This window comes from Emys orbicularis, chromosome 7 (assembly GCF_028017835.1).
Source record: "Emys orbicularis isolate rEmyOrb1 chromosome 7, rEmyOrb1.hap1, whole genome shotgun sequence".
NCBI lineage: Eukaryota > Metazoa > Chordata > Testudines > Emydidae > Emys > Emys orbicularis.
This window is the reverse complement of record NC_088689.1, coordinates 97,565,251-97,582,015: the sequence shown is the minus strand read 5'-3', so window position 1 is coordinate 97,582,015 and position 16,765 is coordinate 97,565,251. Positions and strand designations below refer to the sequence as shown.

Here is a 16,765-nt window from a genome sequence, read left to right as displayed (position 1 = left end):
GTCCATATTAACAGTGCGCTGACACTGGGCATCACCACCAAGTGCTAGGCTGCTCCATGCTAGGGCCCACAGCGAGCTGCATGGGCACTAAGACTTCCATTATACAGCATAGAGCAGGCAGGGTGAATGCAGGGGATCTGAATAAAGGAGCCTTATGAAAAGAGCAAAATTAGTCTGGTCTTTTGAGTTTTCTTTTTATTGGAGAGGGGAAGAAGAGCCGAAGTATAGAGACACCTACGAAGTCAGTGCAGCAACATAAGGATGTTAAGTCAAGCCAATGGTTATTTATTCTAAAAATGGAAGCTATTGCCTACATTTGCCAGAATCTGAAGGAAAGTTACAGATGTAAACAACCACACAGTTACATGTTCAATGGTAAAACCCTTTTACTGGCCACTTCAAAACGTTTTACAGTTTGTAAAAACATTTACAGCCTTCATGTTCTCTCAAGCTTTCCATCTACAGCAACTAAGACGTACAATCATGAAACACTAACAGATCTAAAACAGGCTGCATTTCCTTGTTTACCATTTAATTTTTCTTTTTTTTCTCTTTTTTTTAACAAAAATGTGCAGAAAAAGACATCTACTGAAGTCGCTAAGATCTCTTGGTCTTACGGACAAGGATGTGGCAGTTCTAGTCATCCCCAGAAAAACAGGTTTTATTTAAAAAGGACTATAGCTTCAAAAGTTATTCTGTTAACGATGACAGTGCCTCCTGAAGTGATTTAAGCTTTCCTGGCTCCAGTGCCAGTTACTCCATGTCCCCCAAACTCAATGAAGCTGTGGAGGATCTGCACACTGGAGGCTGCCTGTGCCCCACCGCTTGGAAAGCACACCCCAAGAAGGAACTTTTTAAAAATACCAAAGCATCGAACACCCTTGCCAGCACACAGCTACTGCAGGCTCCTGCTTTCTCCCCTTTACCCCTGTCCCAAGAGTATTTTCTAGTGGCCTGAAGCATCATTTAAAATACCAGTTGCTTTGTTATAAAAACGGTCGTCACACAGTCACACGTTCAGATACACACATGCGGCACCGCAGTTGGAGACAGTAGAACTCTGCTTCTCACTAGTTCTTGCATTGGGAAGTGGCACAGGGCTGGGAGATCCCAGCGACCTGTTACCTGTGTTCTCTGGTGCTGGCAGAGCCATGTCTCACCATGTCCTGGTCTGGATGGAGGGGTTTAGTCTGGGCTGGGATGTGACAATGGGCATTGGAGACAGGGCAGCTTGCAATGGTAGGCAGAGAATAAAAAAATTCAATTTTTAAAACAAATTAAAATGTTTGTATTTCAAACAGCAAATCACAGAGAGTAGAAGATAATCTTCAAGCGGGGAAGGAAAGGAACAGGGGGACTGGACATAATTAGCTCCCTAGCCAAATCCAAGGCTATAGGACCAGAACCAAGAGTATTTACAATTCACTTCCTAAGAGGGTATCCTGTCCTCACTGGGAAAGAAGGATGGGGGAAGAATCGCAGGGCGGGAGACAAACTGATGAGAATGAAACAAAAGTAAAGATCAATGCTAAATTTCATAATGGGAAAATAAATCCCCCACCCCCGCCCAAAAAATACAAGCCAGCCACATTCACTTCTGCCATGAATGCACTCCCTACACCCTACAGAAGTAGCTGCCCCCTTTCCTCCCCCCAACACATATAACTATTTGCCTGGGAAAGGAGTAATTTCTGAAATTATGCCCCCTCCTCCCACCCAATCTTACAGAAATTCTGAAGACTGAGGACAACCCAAATTTTATACTGAAGCACGCTCTAAGCACTGAAGGGATCCTCCTTCACACAGTGTCCTCAGGAACCCCCCTCCCCTCTTGTGGGACTAGACTTCACAGCTAAAGAGTATATCAAAGTCAAAACCCTATTGTTTTCAAGCCATGGGGAGGGGAAGGGAGGGCAGGACACACACACACACACACACACACACACACACACACACACACTCACCCACCCACTTCAGGCTGGTTCACTACTGCACTCAATCGCCTTCCCTAGTTTCCTATATACACGCTCTACCAGTTTATCAAAACCACAGGAGCACTTTAACAACTGTGCCCTCTTCTTACGGTATAAAATTGTTGCTATTCTCAGCACTATCTCCTCACAGGTGAAGGTTACACACTGCATGGGTTGCCTATATACACACACATTACGCTCTAATGAAGAAAAGATCCAGCAGAAACCCTGAGAAATGTTCCTTCTCTTCCACTAAAGAGGACAGACACTATACAGAGATGATTCAGCACCTGGCCAAGCCTGCTAGCCTCGGGGCGGGGGGGAGGGAGAGAGGGGAAGAGAACAGAGTCTCACCAAGACAGTCTGCTTTGGCCAGGGAAGACCGAGAATTTAGGGACTGGCATTCTAAATTCCTGTGCTTCCTTCTGCCAAAAAACAGCTCATGATTCCACTTACAAGCTTTCAGGGAAATTTAATAGCCAGGGGGGTGAAGCAAATTGCTCGGCTAAAAAGCAAAGCCTTTGGCCAGGGATACGTTACATCCAGCCAGCACAGCACTGCCAGACGAGACAACAGCAGGAACGTGGAACTCTGCCAGATTTTCCAAGGTGGAAACGATCCCTTCTCCACCAGTCATTGAAGAGCACTAGACTCCAGAATCACTGTGGGCAGAGCCCCACACATCACCCCAAAGCTAGATCAGCAAATGATAATCTGGAAGGAAATTAGTTTTGCAAGTGAATGATCAGTCAATAATTAATATTGCCTGCCCTCCCAACCCTCCCTCTGCCCCCAGGGGATGCTGGCCCCTCTATTCTCACTCATCTGTACCTCCAGGTTCTTACATGTTCAGTTCCCATCACTGAGCGCGTCTTGCAAACCCCTGCACCTCCCTGCCCGGCTGCCAGTCCAGCTGCTCTAGAAAGTTGTTAAAGGGTACGTGGTTTTCCTGCCCAATCACAGGGTACAGGCCAGGCAGCGCTAAGTGCTGCACTCTCTGCGCAAACATTTTGATTACAAATATCTAACTAGGTTTGAAATGTTTTATAGAATAAGACAATATTCTTTTCAACAAACTTTTTAAAAAAAAATTTACAGTTTTTTTCTTCCTCCCACCCCTCCCCCCGCCGCCGCTCTCCCCCCAACAGCCCTGTTTCCATTGGTTGTGTTTTGGGAAGTGGCAGACACCTCCACAGATTCAGCTTCTTGGCTGAAGGGTGAAGTCGGCTGGGATTTCACCGATATCCTTGGTATCCGTAGTAGTTCCTGTAGTATCGGTCTCTGTCTTGGTAGTAGTTCTGCCACTGGAAGGAAAACAGAAGCAGTTTGTATCCAGGGGCACTGTGCTGGAAAGGCCATGTTCCCCCTATCACCATACAGCTATAGCGTCTACCCAGCCCCCTGTCCTCCTTCATAAATGTCCTAAGACAGCAGCTCTCGACTATGAGTATGCTACTCTGGCTTAACCTGCTTGCTTCCACACTGCTCCTACAGGTGACCAGGCTCTTCATTGCAATGAAAACTCAAGAGACCTCTAAAAGTGATTGGAACAAGAAGGAGCTGTCAAGCCTTGTTGCCAATACATAAGAGAAGCAGTAACAGGAACTGTGTTCAATAGGACAGGTAAAAACAACCAAACACTTTCTTAATACCACTCTTCCACGTGGAAAGTTGCTATAGTTGCTACAGGGATGCTGGGATGATACTTCTACAGGTGGACCATGGCAACAGGAAATGGGAGTGAGGTGTTCACAAGACATCTACTCTTAAGGCTGAAAAGCCCCTCCTAGAATTATTACTGCCCCGTGGTGTGTGGCCACTCACCTCCCGGTTGTACTGCCTGTAGTAATCTCGGTATCTGTTGTAATCATACTCGCGTCCGTAGAATCGATCATAGTCCCCTCTGTACCGGTCATAGAAGTTACGGTAACCCTGTGAAAACAGAGGTGGTTACCTAAGCACACCAGACAATGTGCTCTGTAGGAAGATATGGTCCTGTGGGAAGCAGAACCCCACCCTATGGCAGCACCCCATAGCCTCCTATAATTGGGTTCTATAGTCTCTTCTACCCAAACATCTCAAAGCATTTTATACAGAGGTGGGTGCATATCCCTGTTTTAGAGATGGGGAAACAGCAAATCAGTGGCAGCCAGGACTAGAACACCTAGGTTCAGGCAGCCACCAAGATGCAGCACGTGACGGCTGCCAATACCTGAGCACAAGATGTGGCTTAAAGGTAAGGCATGGTGCAAAGGATCCCAAAGGCTACCAGGAAGGACTCTATCAGTACAGAAGTTACATTTTTTAAAAAGTCTCCTTCTCATGGGAGGCAGTGTGGCCTAGAGGCTAAAACACTGGACTGAGACTCAGAACATCTGGGTTCCATTCTTGGCTCTACAACTGGCATGCTCAGAGTCCTTGGGCAAGTCACTTTCCCCTCTGTGCTTCTGGCCTCCTTTGTAAAGTACTCTGAGGTCTATGGATAAGAATCACCACACAAGAGCTAGGTATTATCATCTCCTCCTCCTCTTAGGAAGAAAATGGAGCAAGAATCACCCCAAAACTCCCTCTTTCCCTGTAGAGGAAAAATCAACAACAGCCGCCATACCCCCTGCCTGTATTTGGTACGAAGTAGTCAGAACTATTGCACTCACTCCTCTGTTTCCAGGCTGCCCCCAGTACTGCTGCTGTCCATAAGATCGATTGTCATAACCTCGGCGCTGTCCACCAACTAGAAAGGAAACAGGCAAGGTCTCAGACAAAGCTACAGATGCAGTACCTCGTAAACATCAGCAAGAGTCAAGCTGTTCCTGAGCTGCCCCATGACTTGCAATCCCCTGATGGCAGAAGGCAAAACAGGGTGTCAGACTTTCTAATCACAGGTCAGCACAGTAACTTCCTACAGGTTGCATGTTTCCCCTTTGGGGAGTGAGAGCAGCAAACATTCAGTACAGAAGAAACCAGGACTCTACAGGGAGAAGGTTAGACTAGGTTTAACTTTTCTGTTAAAACAGCTAGAGCCAGAAGGAGAGAAATGAAACCACAGATTAAGAAGAAACAAAAATTCTGTCAGGAGAAACTAGCAAAGATTCCTGTATAACCGACCATGCCAGATTTTACACCCTCCAATAAAGTTACAGGACAGAAAAATCCAGCAGCTGCCCCACTTATCCCAATCTCAGTAGCTCCCAAGCAAAGTGAAAGAATGGTGTTTGGATAGGAAAAGCATAGCATGAGACAGGCAACACACCATAAGCAGAGGATAAACATTAATGGAACAACATCCCACTAGGGAGAGATGTCCAGTAATGCTCTGCTGCAGTCTATAGAATGACTAGGACTAATTCATACAGATATTGACAACCTACAGGAAGTAAAACATACACTGGGTGTTGTTTGTCAGGGATACTGAACAAGTTAGAATTGTCGGCAGTGGAAAGCAGAGGGAGAGAGAAACTGCAGGATGTTCTGGAAAGGTGAGAGAGATGGGGCAATGGGAAGAAACTCAATTCAGATAAATAAGGCAGCAGGGGGAAGCTGTCTCCAAGCAGGAGACTGGAGAGTTGAGACAAGCAAGAGCTTACATCATTGTGATGCTGCAGCAGAATAATGCACATTTAAGACTAGTAACAAAGTCTTGGGGTAGAAAGGACACATGCAAATTAAGAAATTTTTTTGTCACCAGTGAAGGTTACAAAAGCTTATGGGAACAGAGCACTCTATAATACAGATTTAAGATGGTTACTTCTGCCATGACAGTAAGAATTAAGGACATGGAGGGAGCCCAAGTTTCACTGAAAGGCAAATGCTTTTGAAAATCTCAGCCCTCATAGTCATCAGTTAGCACAAAACAAGAACAATTTAGGCTCTGAATAAGGAAGAGGAAGTTAAACCATGAGGGCAACTGGGCAAGGGAGGTGCTTGAGAAAAGAACTAGAAGCTGGAGTGGTGAGAAAGTTCTGTTCTCTTGCTGAGGCCTGCGCTGAGTGACCCAAGTCCCTTCTTCAAAACCTAGGGAGCAGAATCCTTACAGTTTGCCTCGACATCAAGAGAATACGGCAAAAGGAGCCTTTAGATACAAAAGAGACCAGAGAGGCAGTGCTGCCCAGCCCCTACAGAGCCTCACCATATCCCTGGCCACGGTTGCGGTTCTGACGGTTGCGCTTGTTGCGATTATTGCGACGGTTTGCCCGTTTCTCAGATGGAGGGAGCAGTTTTCTGGCCTCCTCCTTGTATTTGGTGACCAGTGGCTGGGCCTCCTCCTTCACCAGCTCTTCATACATCACCTCATCTAAGTAATCACTCTTCTCCGGAAGTGAGAAGTTAGCTGCGTTAAAATGGAAACAGCAAGAGAGTTCACAAGATCAAGGCAGCTTTCAGTGGCTCAAGACCCTATTTCCCAGCAGAGAAGAGATTCAGGAGGTTAATAGACTTCCTACCCCATCACCCCAAAGGGGTACCTGGGCTCCTACCACTGCCCAGGACTGTCTGGAACTAGCCAGTTTCTCTGAATTACTTAAAAAGATTGTTAGAGATGCTGCAGCACAATGCAACAGGCTTGGTTGAGCCTGTCTACCTTTCATTTCCAGCATCACCGATTCAGGCACATCCTCCCCCTCAACCTCCTTCCTCAGCTCCAGCCTCTTCTTCCAGTCTTCCTCATTGGGGACAATCACAACCACCTTGCGAGAGAAACCCTTGAAGGCAAGCAGCTTCCGTCGCTGGCCAGAGTTATACACATTACACTGAGGGGGGAAAAGAAACGGGTTTCAGAAATTCATCTGCCACTAACTCAGCCCAGTCTGGATCCCCTCCAATCAGAATGGGACATGAGCTGAGGAGCATGCTCAGCATGCCCTGAAGTCAAAGTTGCTCAGGTCAGGAAGTCACTGGGATTTAGTAACAATACCTGATCAAGAATGTAGTTTCTCTTTGCCCTGGGAGCAATCTGGACCAGCTTGCTAAGGCACTGGGCAGCTTGCTGGATTAACAGGTCTCGGCTCTTGGGATCCATCTCTTCATCCTCAAGGCCCTTTGTCTGGCAAGAGGAAAAGGGACATCAATAAGAGATTCTTCAGATACACACAGTGTTCTACCAGCCCTGTGGTTACCCATCTCTAGCACAGGTGTCAGACACAAGCTATTGGTGCAGAGATAACCCATAATGCAATTCCCATAGCTCGGCCACTAGTTCTGCCCTCTGGAGCTGAAGCCTTCTTCAGCCTGGAGTCATGTACAGATTGACCTTAAAAGAGGGGAAAACCCACCCCTTTCTGCTGTTATCAGAGGAGTCCCCTCCCCTTACTACTCCACTAAGCAATTTTCTGCAATGCCATAGTTATAGCAGAACATTGGCAAGGGGATATAAAGACACTGTACTTTCTAGGATTGTCCAGCCAGCCCAGCCCAGTGAAGGCTCTAAGTGATACCACTCTACCCAAGGGAAGGGCTTACCCTCATCTGGTAGAGAACAGTCTCTGTTCCCAAGATGTTGTATCGTTTCTCTTGATTTTCCTGGGTGTACTTCTGTGCCCACTGGGTCTTCCCAGACCCTGGCAGTCCAACCATCAGCAGTACCTGCAGGAAGCACCACACAGAGGTTAGAGGAGAAAGAGCTGAAATGATTAAATATCTGAGTAGAAACAGTAACAGTCAACACCATGCCTTGCAGGGAATGGCTCTTTCCATATGTACGTCAAGTTTTCCTTTAAAAAAAAAACAGACCAATATGCCATGCAACACAGCCACTAACTCACAGCCATGCTGACTCCTTACAAGCAATAACTAGGCCTGTCTGGAACAAACCCCATTACCTCACACTCCTCTGTGGTTTTGGGCGGAAGAGGCGTGCGCACTCGGTCCTCAACCGGGATGGCGTGGATGAACACATATTCCTCAGGAATTGGGAAGAAGGGCTCCTCCTTCTGACCGAAGTTCAATTCAACCACACAGTTTTTGCACAGCACGTGTGGCAGGAGGGCTCTGTCAGCGAGAGATTCTTTACTGATCCGGAAGGCCACTCCCAGTTCCTCCCCATTCTTGGAGAAGGACAGCTCCACCTCTTCACTCTCAAAGTTCTGTGACAACAAAGAACACAAGAATCCTGTGACCAGCAAGTTTTGAGGGGTGGCCACTATTTCTCCCTTCATTGTCTTTCCTCCAAATCCATCTCCCAGCAGGCTCCTGCACGAACAGGAGGAAAGCCACTTCACATATATTTTGGATGCAAGGATAGAAGTCTTCCCCCTCCCCCCCCTCTGAGATGGCAACCACAGGCCTTAGCTACAGCAGGGGTTCTCAACCTTTTTCTTTCGGAGACACCCCCCCCCCCCCACATGCTATAAAAACTCCACGGCCCACCTGTGCCACAATAACTGGTTTTCTGCATATAAAAGCCAGGGCTGGAGTTAGGGACTAGCAAGCAGGGCAACTGCCTGAGGCCCCATGCCACAGGGGCTCCCACAAAGCTATATTGCTTAGGCTTTGGCTTCAGCCCTGGGTGGTAGGGCTCAGGGGCCAGACTTCAGCCCCAGGGTGCTGGGATGTCAGCTTTCTGCCCTGGGCCCCAGCAAGTCTAATGCTGACCTTGCTTGGTGGCCCCCCAAAACTTGTTCGTGGCCCCCCCAGGGGGCCCCAGACCCCTGGTTGAGAACCACTGATCTACAGCACTTACCGCAAAGCAACTAATCACATCATTCTCCCCAAAGGGCTGACCAAACTCTTCAAACTGCCCATTTTCAGCCTTCAACCCTCGTCCATCATAGCCATAAGAAAACTCATCCTCACCTGGAAAAGAGCAGCAGCTATTACACACGTTTTCCCAAACTGTGTCACTGCTGAGCCAAACTGCCCACTGCAGCTCTTAGAAAATGCCAGCCCAGGCTGCAGCAGCAGCTCAACAGCTCTGTAACCTGCCCCAGCTCATAGCTAACATAACAGAAAAATGAGCTCAGTTACCTAGCTGGGAACGAGAGAAATCCACAGACCATCCAACCCGAAGAAGCGGGACCTCCGTACTGCCTTCCTTCACTGGGAGATTCTGTGTTACCTAGACAAATAAAAGAGAAGGAGTCATTTAGCATGTTGTGTGCAAAGCTAGAGTTAGGCCTCTCCGAGACTATAATCTTCCTCCAGGTGCTAGTCACACCTGGATTTACATAAACTGGAGGCATATGCAGGTCACAGGTCTCTGTACCAAAGCCAGAGGTAATGGGGTATTTCCCCTACTTTCTCTGTAGCCTATTCAAATACAGATCTCATCTGCTTCCAGCAGACAGGCATTCATGTCAGATACCCTAACAGTCACTACATAGCAGCAGCACCAAATCACCTCAGCCATTTAGAAGTTGATTCCCCAAGGCTTAGAACAAACAATATTTCTATAATCTATTCCTTTGGTGCAGAGCCTAGTGAGAGACCTGACCAAGGTATGTTCCCCCAGCCAATCCTTGCGTGGCAGGGCTATTGCTTGGATTAGAGACTGCACTGGTAGGACTATACTCACTTGCTTCCCTTTACAAGGCTCTACAGTCTCCATCCACCCATTATCTCACAAGATCAGAGACAGTAGCAGGAGTGGAAGACAGCACTGGGAACCTGCACCACATAGAAACTTGTGTTGCAATTTTGAGTGAGAGATTTTGGCAGCCTGTCTCAGAATTGGGATGAATAGATTTATGTTCTGAAACCCATTTAACAAGACTGCCAAATACTGAGCCTCAACCAGCATCCTCATGATTATTCCCATGAGAGAGGAGATCCACCAACTAGAAATTCTCTCAAATGGGAGACTGAAGTGATAAGGGTAAACCTAAGGAAGAATGTATTCTATGCAAAACTGATTCCTGTCAGTGTATGGGTACACCAATACCCAAGGCAGAGCAGCTATCGGTGAAACAGTGGGGAATTTTTTTTTTCCAAAATAAAACAGTTGCTTTATATGGGAAATTCCACCACAAAGAGATATGTTGTGACATACTCACAAAAACTCAGCATTTAAATGTAAGTGTTGTGCTCTTTTCATTTTCCCCAGGCAGGATGAAAGCCGCCTGAAAGGTGTTTTAAGAAAAGCTTTTATACATCCGAAGAAGTGAGGTTTTTACCCACGAAAGCTTATGCCCAAATAAATCGGTTAGTCTTTAAGGTGCCACCAGACTCCTTGTTGTTTTTGTAGATACAGACTAACACGGCTACCCCCTGATACTTTTATACATTAGATATCTACGACTAGGTTAGACAGAGGCTGCTGTGAATGAAGAGCTAGTATCATAAAAGACTGACAGCTGAGCAAGAAAGAGATAAAGGGAGTTTTATCTAGACTGATTACAACTCTGCTTTGAGAACACCTGTATGATTGGGATGCATAATTAACACTTGGAAGAAAGGAAATCTTTGCTAAAGACTAAACCCTCCATAACCCTTCAATTAAGGACAGAAGGCTCACAAAAACAACCAACCCCCTCCCCGTCCCATCCCCCTCTCCCCTCTAGATGCCCTCCAGCAAACTAGGGGAGCCCAGACTTGATAATCCTGATATTTCAAAGCAGGAAAAAAAACCTTAAGAATTTGCAGGCCTTCTCTATATTCAAAGCAGCAAAAGGGTACAATTAAATAATTTTAATCAGAAATTTGGCTCTAACTGCCACAAAAAGTAGGTCTACATTTGCATTTTTAAACAGAGCCAAGGCCAAAGAGTTAATTCTGACAGATTGCCTCTCTCAACACTCTGGGCAGGATCTTCTCATCACCACAGCACCTTATCCAGACCTTGTTACACCCCCCCCCTCATGAGCTGCTCTACATTTCAATCCGTTAAATTAAATACACTACATTCCTGATTAAATTAGACTAGCACAGACCCAACATCTCATTCAGTGTTGAAAGTGCCAGTTACCCAACAGAACACACATGCCACTTCCCAACATACAGACTCAGCACATCCATCTAGCAAGTGCCCCACCTTTGCCTCAAAGCAGACTTTCCCCTTTGTCACTCCATGGGTGCTCCTTGCCCCAGACCAAAGGGAGGGGAACTTCTCTGAGAAGAGAGGTTGTCCTCCATAGCGGTCCTTGCTGGCTTTGAAGTGGAGATCAGATGTATCTGTCAGAAAGAAGAGATCAATTTACTCAAAAAAGTTCCTTTTTCAGATTTACTCAAAAAGCATTAGACCCCACAAGCACCAGTAATAGTCGGGCTCATATCCAGATACAAACTGACATGTTCGAAGGCAGTTTTCTACCATTCCACTGTTCCAACGCTAGGCAGGCCCAAAGGTTGCTCTAGTGTAGTGGTTTTCAACCTTTTTTCATTTGCGGATTCCTAAAAAATGTTGAATGGTGGTGCGGACACCTTTGGAAATCTTAGACATAGTCTTCAAACACCCAAGAGTCCGCAGACCACAGGCTGAAAACCACTGCTCTAGTGCTACTGCATTAATGCTGCACTTACCCAAGTCCCCCCATATATCGCCCAAAAGATCAAAAAGAATTAGAAATGTTCCAGCTGGAGAGTTCCACTTACACAATCTCCTGTAAATCCTATGGCGGCTGAAGGAGTAGAGTGGCCTCTGTTATTCTGACACACACCCCATTAGCTATGATGCTTGGTTTCTCAAATTATATACCCAATAATTAAATCTCTGAACTTTAAATTTACTATACATCAAATAACTACCACATGGCCTATACATACATGTGTCCAGGATCACAACAGTTTCATCATCTTCCTCTCTCGGTTCCTCTTCTGGTGGTGGTGGAGACTTAGACCTAGGCAGGAGTGAGAGAAGAAACAAGCAATCAGATATCAAAGAACATCCAGGAATAAGAACAATTTAGAATAGGGAAAACAACAGAATATAAAACAAGAACACACATTCTGCCTTATAGTCCCAAACCAAATTCTATCCTTTTCCCTGCATCCACATGCAATGTCTGTCTAACCCCAGAACTAGCTGATCAAATCTAGTTTCATTCATTGCCTGGGAAGTGACTTGGATTGCCAGTAAAACCAGGACCAAAGATTCCCTTGTGCTCACCGGCTATTGTAAGCCTCCTCTCGGAATTCATAATAAGCACGGCCATGTTCTTCTTTTTCTTCACGTTGTCTCTTAACCCCTCGCCGCTCTCCATCTGAGCCTGTTGGCTTTGATTTATCTTCATCCTCTTCGTCCGCTGTAAGGGACAGAAGAAAAAGTCAGCAAGCCTTACTGAAAGTGACACAAAACCTAAAGAATGCAACACCAAAGCCCTGTAGGTCCCACCTGCCTGACATGTCCTCCTGGCAATAAGATGACACCTATAAAATGCTTCTGTCTCATGGACATTCTATAAAAAATCTGGTCATTTCATTAAACTTAAAAACCCCCAAAACTGTTAATGGGACACCATCAGCTTAACAATTACACTTCTGCCTGACTTTCGCCTATTGTAAAGTGACAACCAAGGTCACTAAAATCAGAAGATTCTGTATTTCAGTATGTTTAATTTGTGCATTTTACAGTAATTTTATTAGAGCCAGTTTTGCCATTTCCCATTTTGTTCGTGTGCATCTTTCACACAGCAGCTTGGGAGAATACAAAATTTCAGAAACAAAATAGGATTTTATAAAAACAAAAATTTACAGATGTACTCAGGGGTATGATTAGTACCAGAAACTATTTTTAACGTTTTAAAACTGACTAGACTTGAAGTTGAATCAGTAACACAGATGTACATTGAAGAACTAAAGTGTTCTTAGAAGCAAAACATTTTGAATTCAGTTTCTCCCTAACTTACATACCAAAACCTGGGTTCAATGTTCATTAGTTAATTAGTAACATCTGTAATTGTCTGAGGATGAAGAGAGCCGTATAAGCACTAAGTATCAGTATTAATATCCCATGTTTCACCTACAAATAGCTGAGAACATGTATATGCCCTAAAGAGTGCAGGTAAAGCTCCCACCAGAGAAACAACCCTCTTCTCACGGATTCTCATGGCAACACCAGACTGAAGATTTGTTTTTAATGTATTCTAATTTTTTTAATTTTGCATTTTTATATTTTTCCTACTTTGGGGCTTTAAGGTTTTTCCCCCCCAGGTTTGGATCCTGCAAATATTTATGCACGTGCTTATCTTTGAGTCCCCCTAATTCAAGAGGAGGCAGGGGGGAAACAGGATGGGACAGGATGGTCCTGGTAGTAAAATTAAATGTGTGTTTGAAAGATCAAGGTCTCTGTTTGTAGCCACATGCATATATTTTATAGAGGAAATGAAGCTGTACTTGTAATAGTAATATAAATCTAAGCAAACCAGAACCCAGAAAAAAACACCCAACTTATTTATTTATTTTTTAATGGTCAGATGGGCTTCCCCCTCCTCCAAACATCTTAGAAACCAAAATAAGGGAACAGAAAAGAGGGGGTGATGCCAAAATGAGGCTCAGCTTTTTATTAATCAATACTTTCTATCACGTATTGTTTTCATTTGCTATTTTACAAATTCATACCAATTAATGACAAACAGCTAGTAATTAACCTGGAAAGTCTCTCAAATATAAAACTTTGCACTGAACTCCCCCTCCCCCCCAATATTTGTTGTGGGAAATAGCAAAGATGACTATAAGTTTAGAAAAATTAGAGAGACAATGTGGGCAAGATCGTATCTTTTATTAGATTAACTTCTGTTGGTGAGACAAGCTTTCGATCTTATATAGACCTGAAGAACTCTCTAATAAAAGATACTACTTTGGATCTTGTCTCTCTAATATCCTGAGACCAGCACCACTACAACTACCCTGCAACAACAACGTTTAGCAAAATTGTTTGTTTGCTATGGACCTTTGACAATGGTTTGTTTATAGTCGGTTTCCCTCCCTCTTTCTCTATTTTTTTCTTTAGATTTCATGGGGAGACAGAAAAAAATGTTACAGTGTGTTTAGGTACCAACACTCATCACTAAAATTGACAACAGACTTAGTGACAAGTGCTGGTACCTGGAACTACTTTCAATTTAAAACAGATTAGGATTTTATTCCAAAAAGGACACCAATAAAGAGAACTGTCAAGCCATTCCATCGGTGCTGATAGGGCTTTACCTTTACACCCTGTAACCCCCTTCTGGAGTTTATAGCCCATGCACAAGACATAGGATTTCTGAATCAAAAGCCAGTGCAAAGAGATGTTTAGAACAAGTGCAATAGTGAATTATATACAGGGATGTTATCACTGAGCCTGGAAATGCCCTTTCAGGAGGCAGGGCAGTTTGTGCCTTCCAAATTGTAAAGTTATATGGATTTCCTCTGATCCTGCATATGTACCACAAATTGTATAAACGAACTTGGAATATTTAAAATATTATGCCACAGGTTTACAGACACCCATTTATCTAACATGTCAGAAACTAGAAGCTCCCAATGCTCTGGTCTGCTCCTCCAAATACCTGCTGCAGTGATACTGGAGAAAAAGAATTGGGGAAATAGGAGTAAATAAAATAGCTGGGGGAAAGTGGACCAGGATGCGTGGGGTAACGTGAGGTATCCTGTAGGGTGTTTAGATCTGAGGTAAGGGAACGGTCCCAGATATGCAGGATAAAGAGAAACTGGTGGGGGTAAGAGATCCCCATGAGAGATGTGGGAAGGGGCCTGGATGTATAGGATAAAGGGAACGAATGTGCAGGGTAAGGTAATTCCATGGAAGATGTGGGATAGGACCCGGATGTGCAGGGAAAGGGGGATGCGAGGACCTATGGGGTTCCCCACGGGTGGGTGGGAGAGAGTAATAGGATGTTCGGGAGATGACCAAGATGTGCGGGGCATGACCTACGGGGGTCCCCGTGGTGGGGAGGAGGAATCGGCGGGAGTCACCTACGGTGGATGTTCCCCCCACCCCGTCTGGGGCCTCACCGGGCTCCTCGCCCCCCTCTTTGCTCTCAGCCTCGGCCGCCGCCGCCTCGTCCCCGCTGGGCCCCTCCTCCTGCGTCTGCTCGGCTCCATTCATGCCGCCCCCGTCGCTCCCCTCGGGCTGGGACTGCGCCTGGGCCTGGGCCGCCTCTTCCTGGGGCCCGGGCTGAGGCTGGGCCTCCCCGCCCAAGGCCGGCGTAGACTCCTCGTCAGCCAACAGCGCCTCCTCGTCCTCCTCCTCCTCTTCTTCTTCTTCCTCCTCCTCCTCTTCGTCCTCGTCGTCGTCGCCCTCCCCACGCGGATGGGCTCCGACCGGGCCCCCCGCAGGCCCCGGCTCCACCCCAGAGCAGGCCCCAGCAGCGCCGCCCTCCTCGGGCCCGGCCGCCAGCATCTCGGCGTCCAGGGCCTCCTGTAGCCGCTGGGCAAGCTCCACCTTCAGCCCACGGGAGTCGAGACCACGGCGACCCAGCTCAGCGCGCAGCTCAGTCACCTTCAGACGCTTCACGTCCATGGCAAGGGGGGGACAAGGCAGCGAGCGAAAAACTCCGACCGACCCAGCGCCTCGGCCGCCCGCGCCGTTACTGCGCATGCGCCGAACCCCACCGCCGCCTCGCAACACCACAGCGCAAGCGCGCCCACCGCACGGATGGACCACCGCGCAAGCGCGGGTGGCTAGTCCCATCAAGGCGCACGCGCAGCCTCCAAGCGTCGCTTCGGCCGCTCACTGCGCAAGCGCGGGCTCGAGGCCGCCCACGCCGTCGCGCAGGCGCAGAGTCCAACGGGCCCCTCGGCTCACCAATATGCAGGCGGGGTTCCCCAACGGCCGCCGAAATCGGACATGGCGCACGCGCATTCTCCCCACAACCCACGCAACTGCACATGCGCACATCGCCTGGGCACGAAAAGGCGCACGCGCCCCTCCCACTCGTTGACGCTGTGCGCAGACTCCAATTGTTTTTCCTCAGCCGCCGTAAAAACCGCATGCAGCGTCTTCGAGCTAACCATTTAGCTGCGCACGCGCAGTCTCCCCTTGAGTACCTGCCGCCCTCGTGCTGCCTACGTACATAGCGATCGGTTTAGGCCTCTGGGGCCCAACCGTACGGGGGGGGCTGCTGAATTTTTTGTTTGGCTAGTTCTCTCCAATCCCAAAGAGCCGAGGTCTCTAAGCTGCCTAGCAACTGCAAGGCTTGCTTTTGATTGGGTGGTCGCCGATGAGCTCTCAAATGCCCCGCACCCTGCTTCAGCCGATACAGTCGCCATTTTGTGTCTTAGTACCTGAGTCTGAGAGGAAAGAGCTGGGAGAAATGAATCCGCCTCCCCCTAGGATAGCAACCCCCCCCCGACCCCAGCGTACCTGACCCCCAATGTATTGGGGGCAATTACCTCACCCCAGTGTACCTGTTCCCCATATATATATATATATACATACACACACTTTCTCCAGGATATCTGCCCCCCAAATAATGGGAGCAATTACCCCCACCCCAGGATAACTACCCCCAAAGATGGGAGGCAGTTCCCTCCCCCGCCAGCATATCTGTTTCCCCCCCATACATGAGCAGATGGCCTGCTCTGCAAAGCTGCCGTGGTTTAACTTCGATGGGGTGTGTGAAAAATCCAAACGCAGGGGCTTTGGGAGTTGCTTTTTTGGGTTTAGTAAGCTAGTTGGGAAGAGGTTTAAAATAAACCCAGATCAACTGGTCTTAATCCCAACTAAGAGCATCCACACAGGATTTTGCATCCAGTGAAGTCAAATGGTTTAAAAAACAATTTAACCCAGAGCAACTTTCCCATGTAGGCAAAGCCATGTGCATAACTAGTGCCTGTAAGTACCAACATAGATTCATAGCCAGGCAGGACCACGGTCATCTAGTCTGACCTCCAGCATCAGGGCCGGCTTTAGGCCAATTCAGGAG

The 16,765-nt window shown here is 47.0% G+C and overlaps 1 protein-coding gene across 1 annotated transcript; it reads right to left on the bottom strand.

Moving 5' to 3' along the window:
• Positions 1 to 268: 268 nt before the first annotated feature.
• Positions 269 to 15,438, bottom strand: HNRNPUL2 (heterogeneous nuclear ribonucleoprotein U like 2). Its single transcript, XM_065408549.1, has 15 exons — positions 14,853 to 15,438; positions 12,007 to 12,142; positions 11,664 to 11,737; positions 10,933 to 11,072; positions 8,931 to 9,021; positions 8,647 to 8,759; positions 7,787 to 8,050; positions 7,428 to 7,550; positions 6,883 to 7,011; positions 6,550 to 6,718; positions 6,100 to 6,300; positions 4,628 to 4,704; positions 3,798 to 3,905; positions 3,162 to 3,277; positions 269 to 2,687 (listed from the first exon to the last, which is right to left on the bottom strand). Exons 1-14 carry the CDS (start codon positions 15,436 to 15,438, stop codon positions 3,209 to 3,211), a joined length of 2,280 nt encoding a protein of 759 aa, XP_065264621.1. The 3' UTR covers positions 269 to 2,687; positions 3,162 to 3,208.
• Positions 15,439 to 16,765: the final 1,327 nt, after the last annotated feature.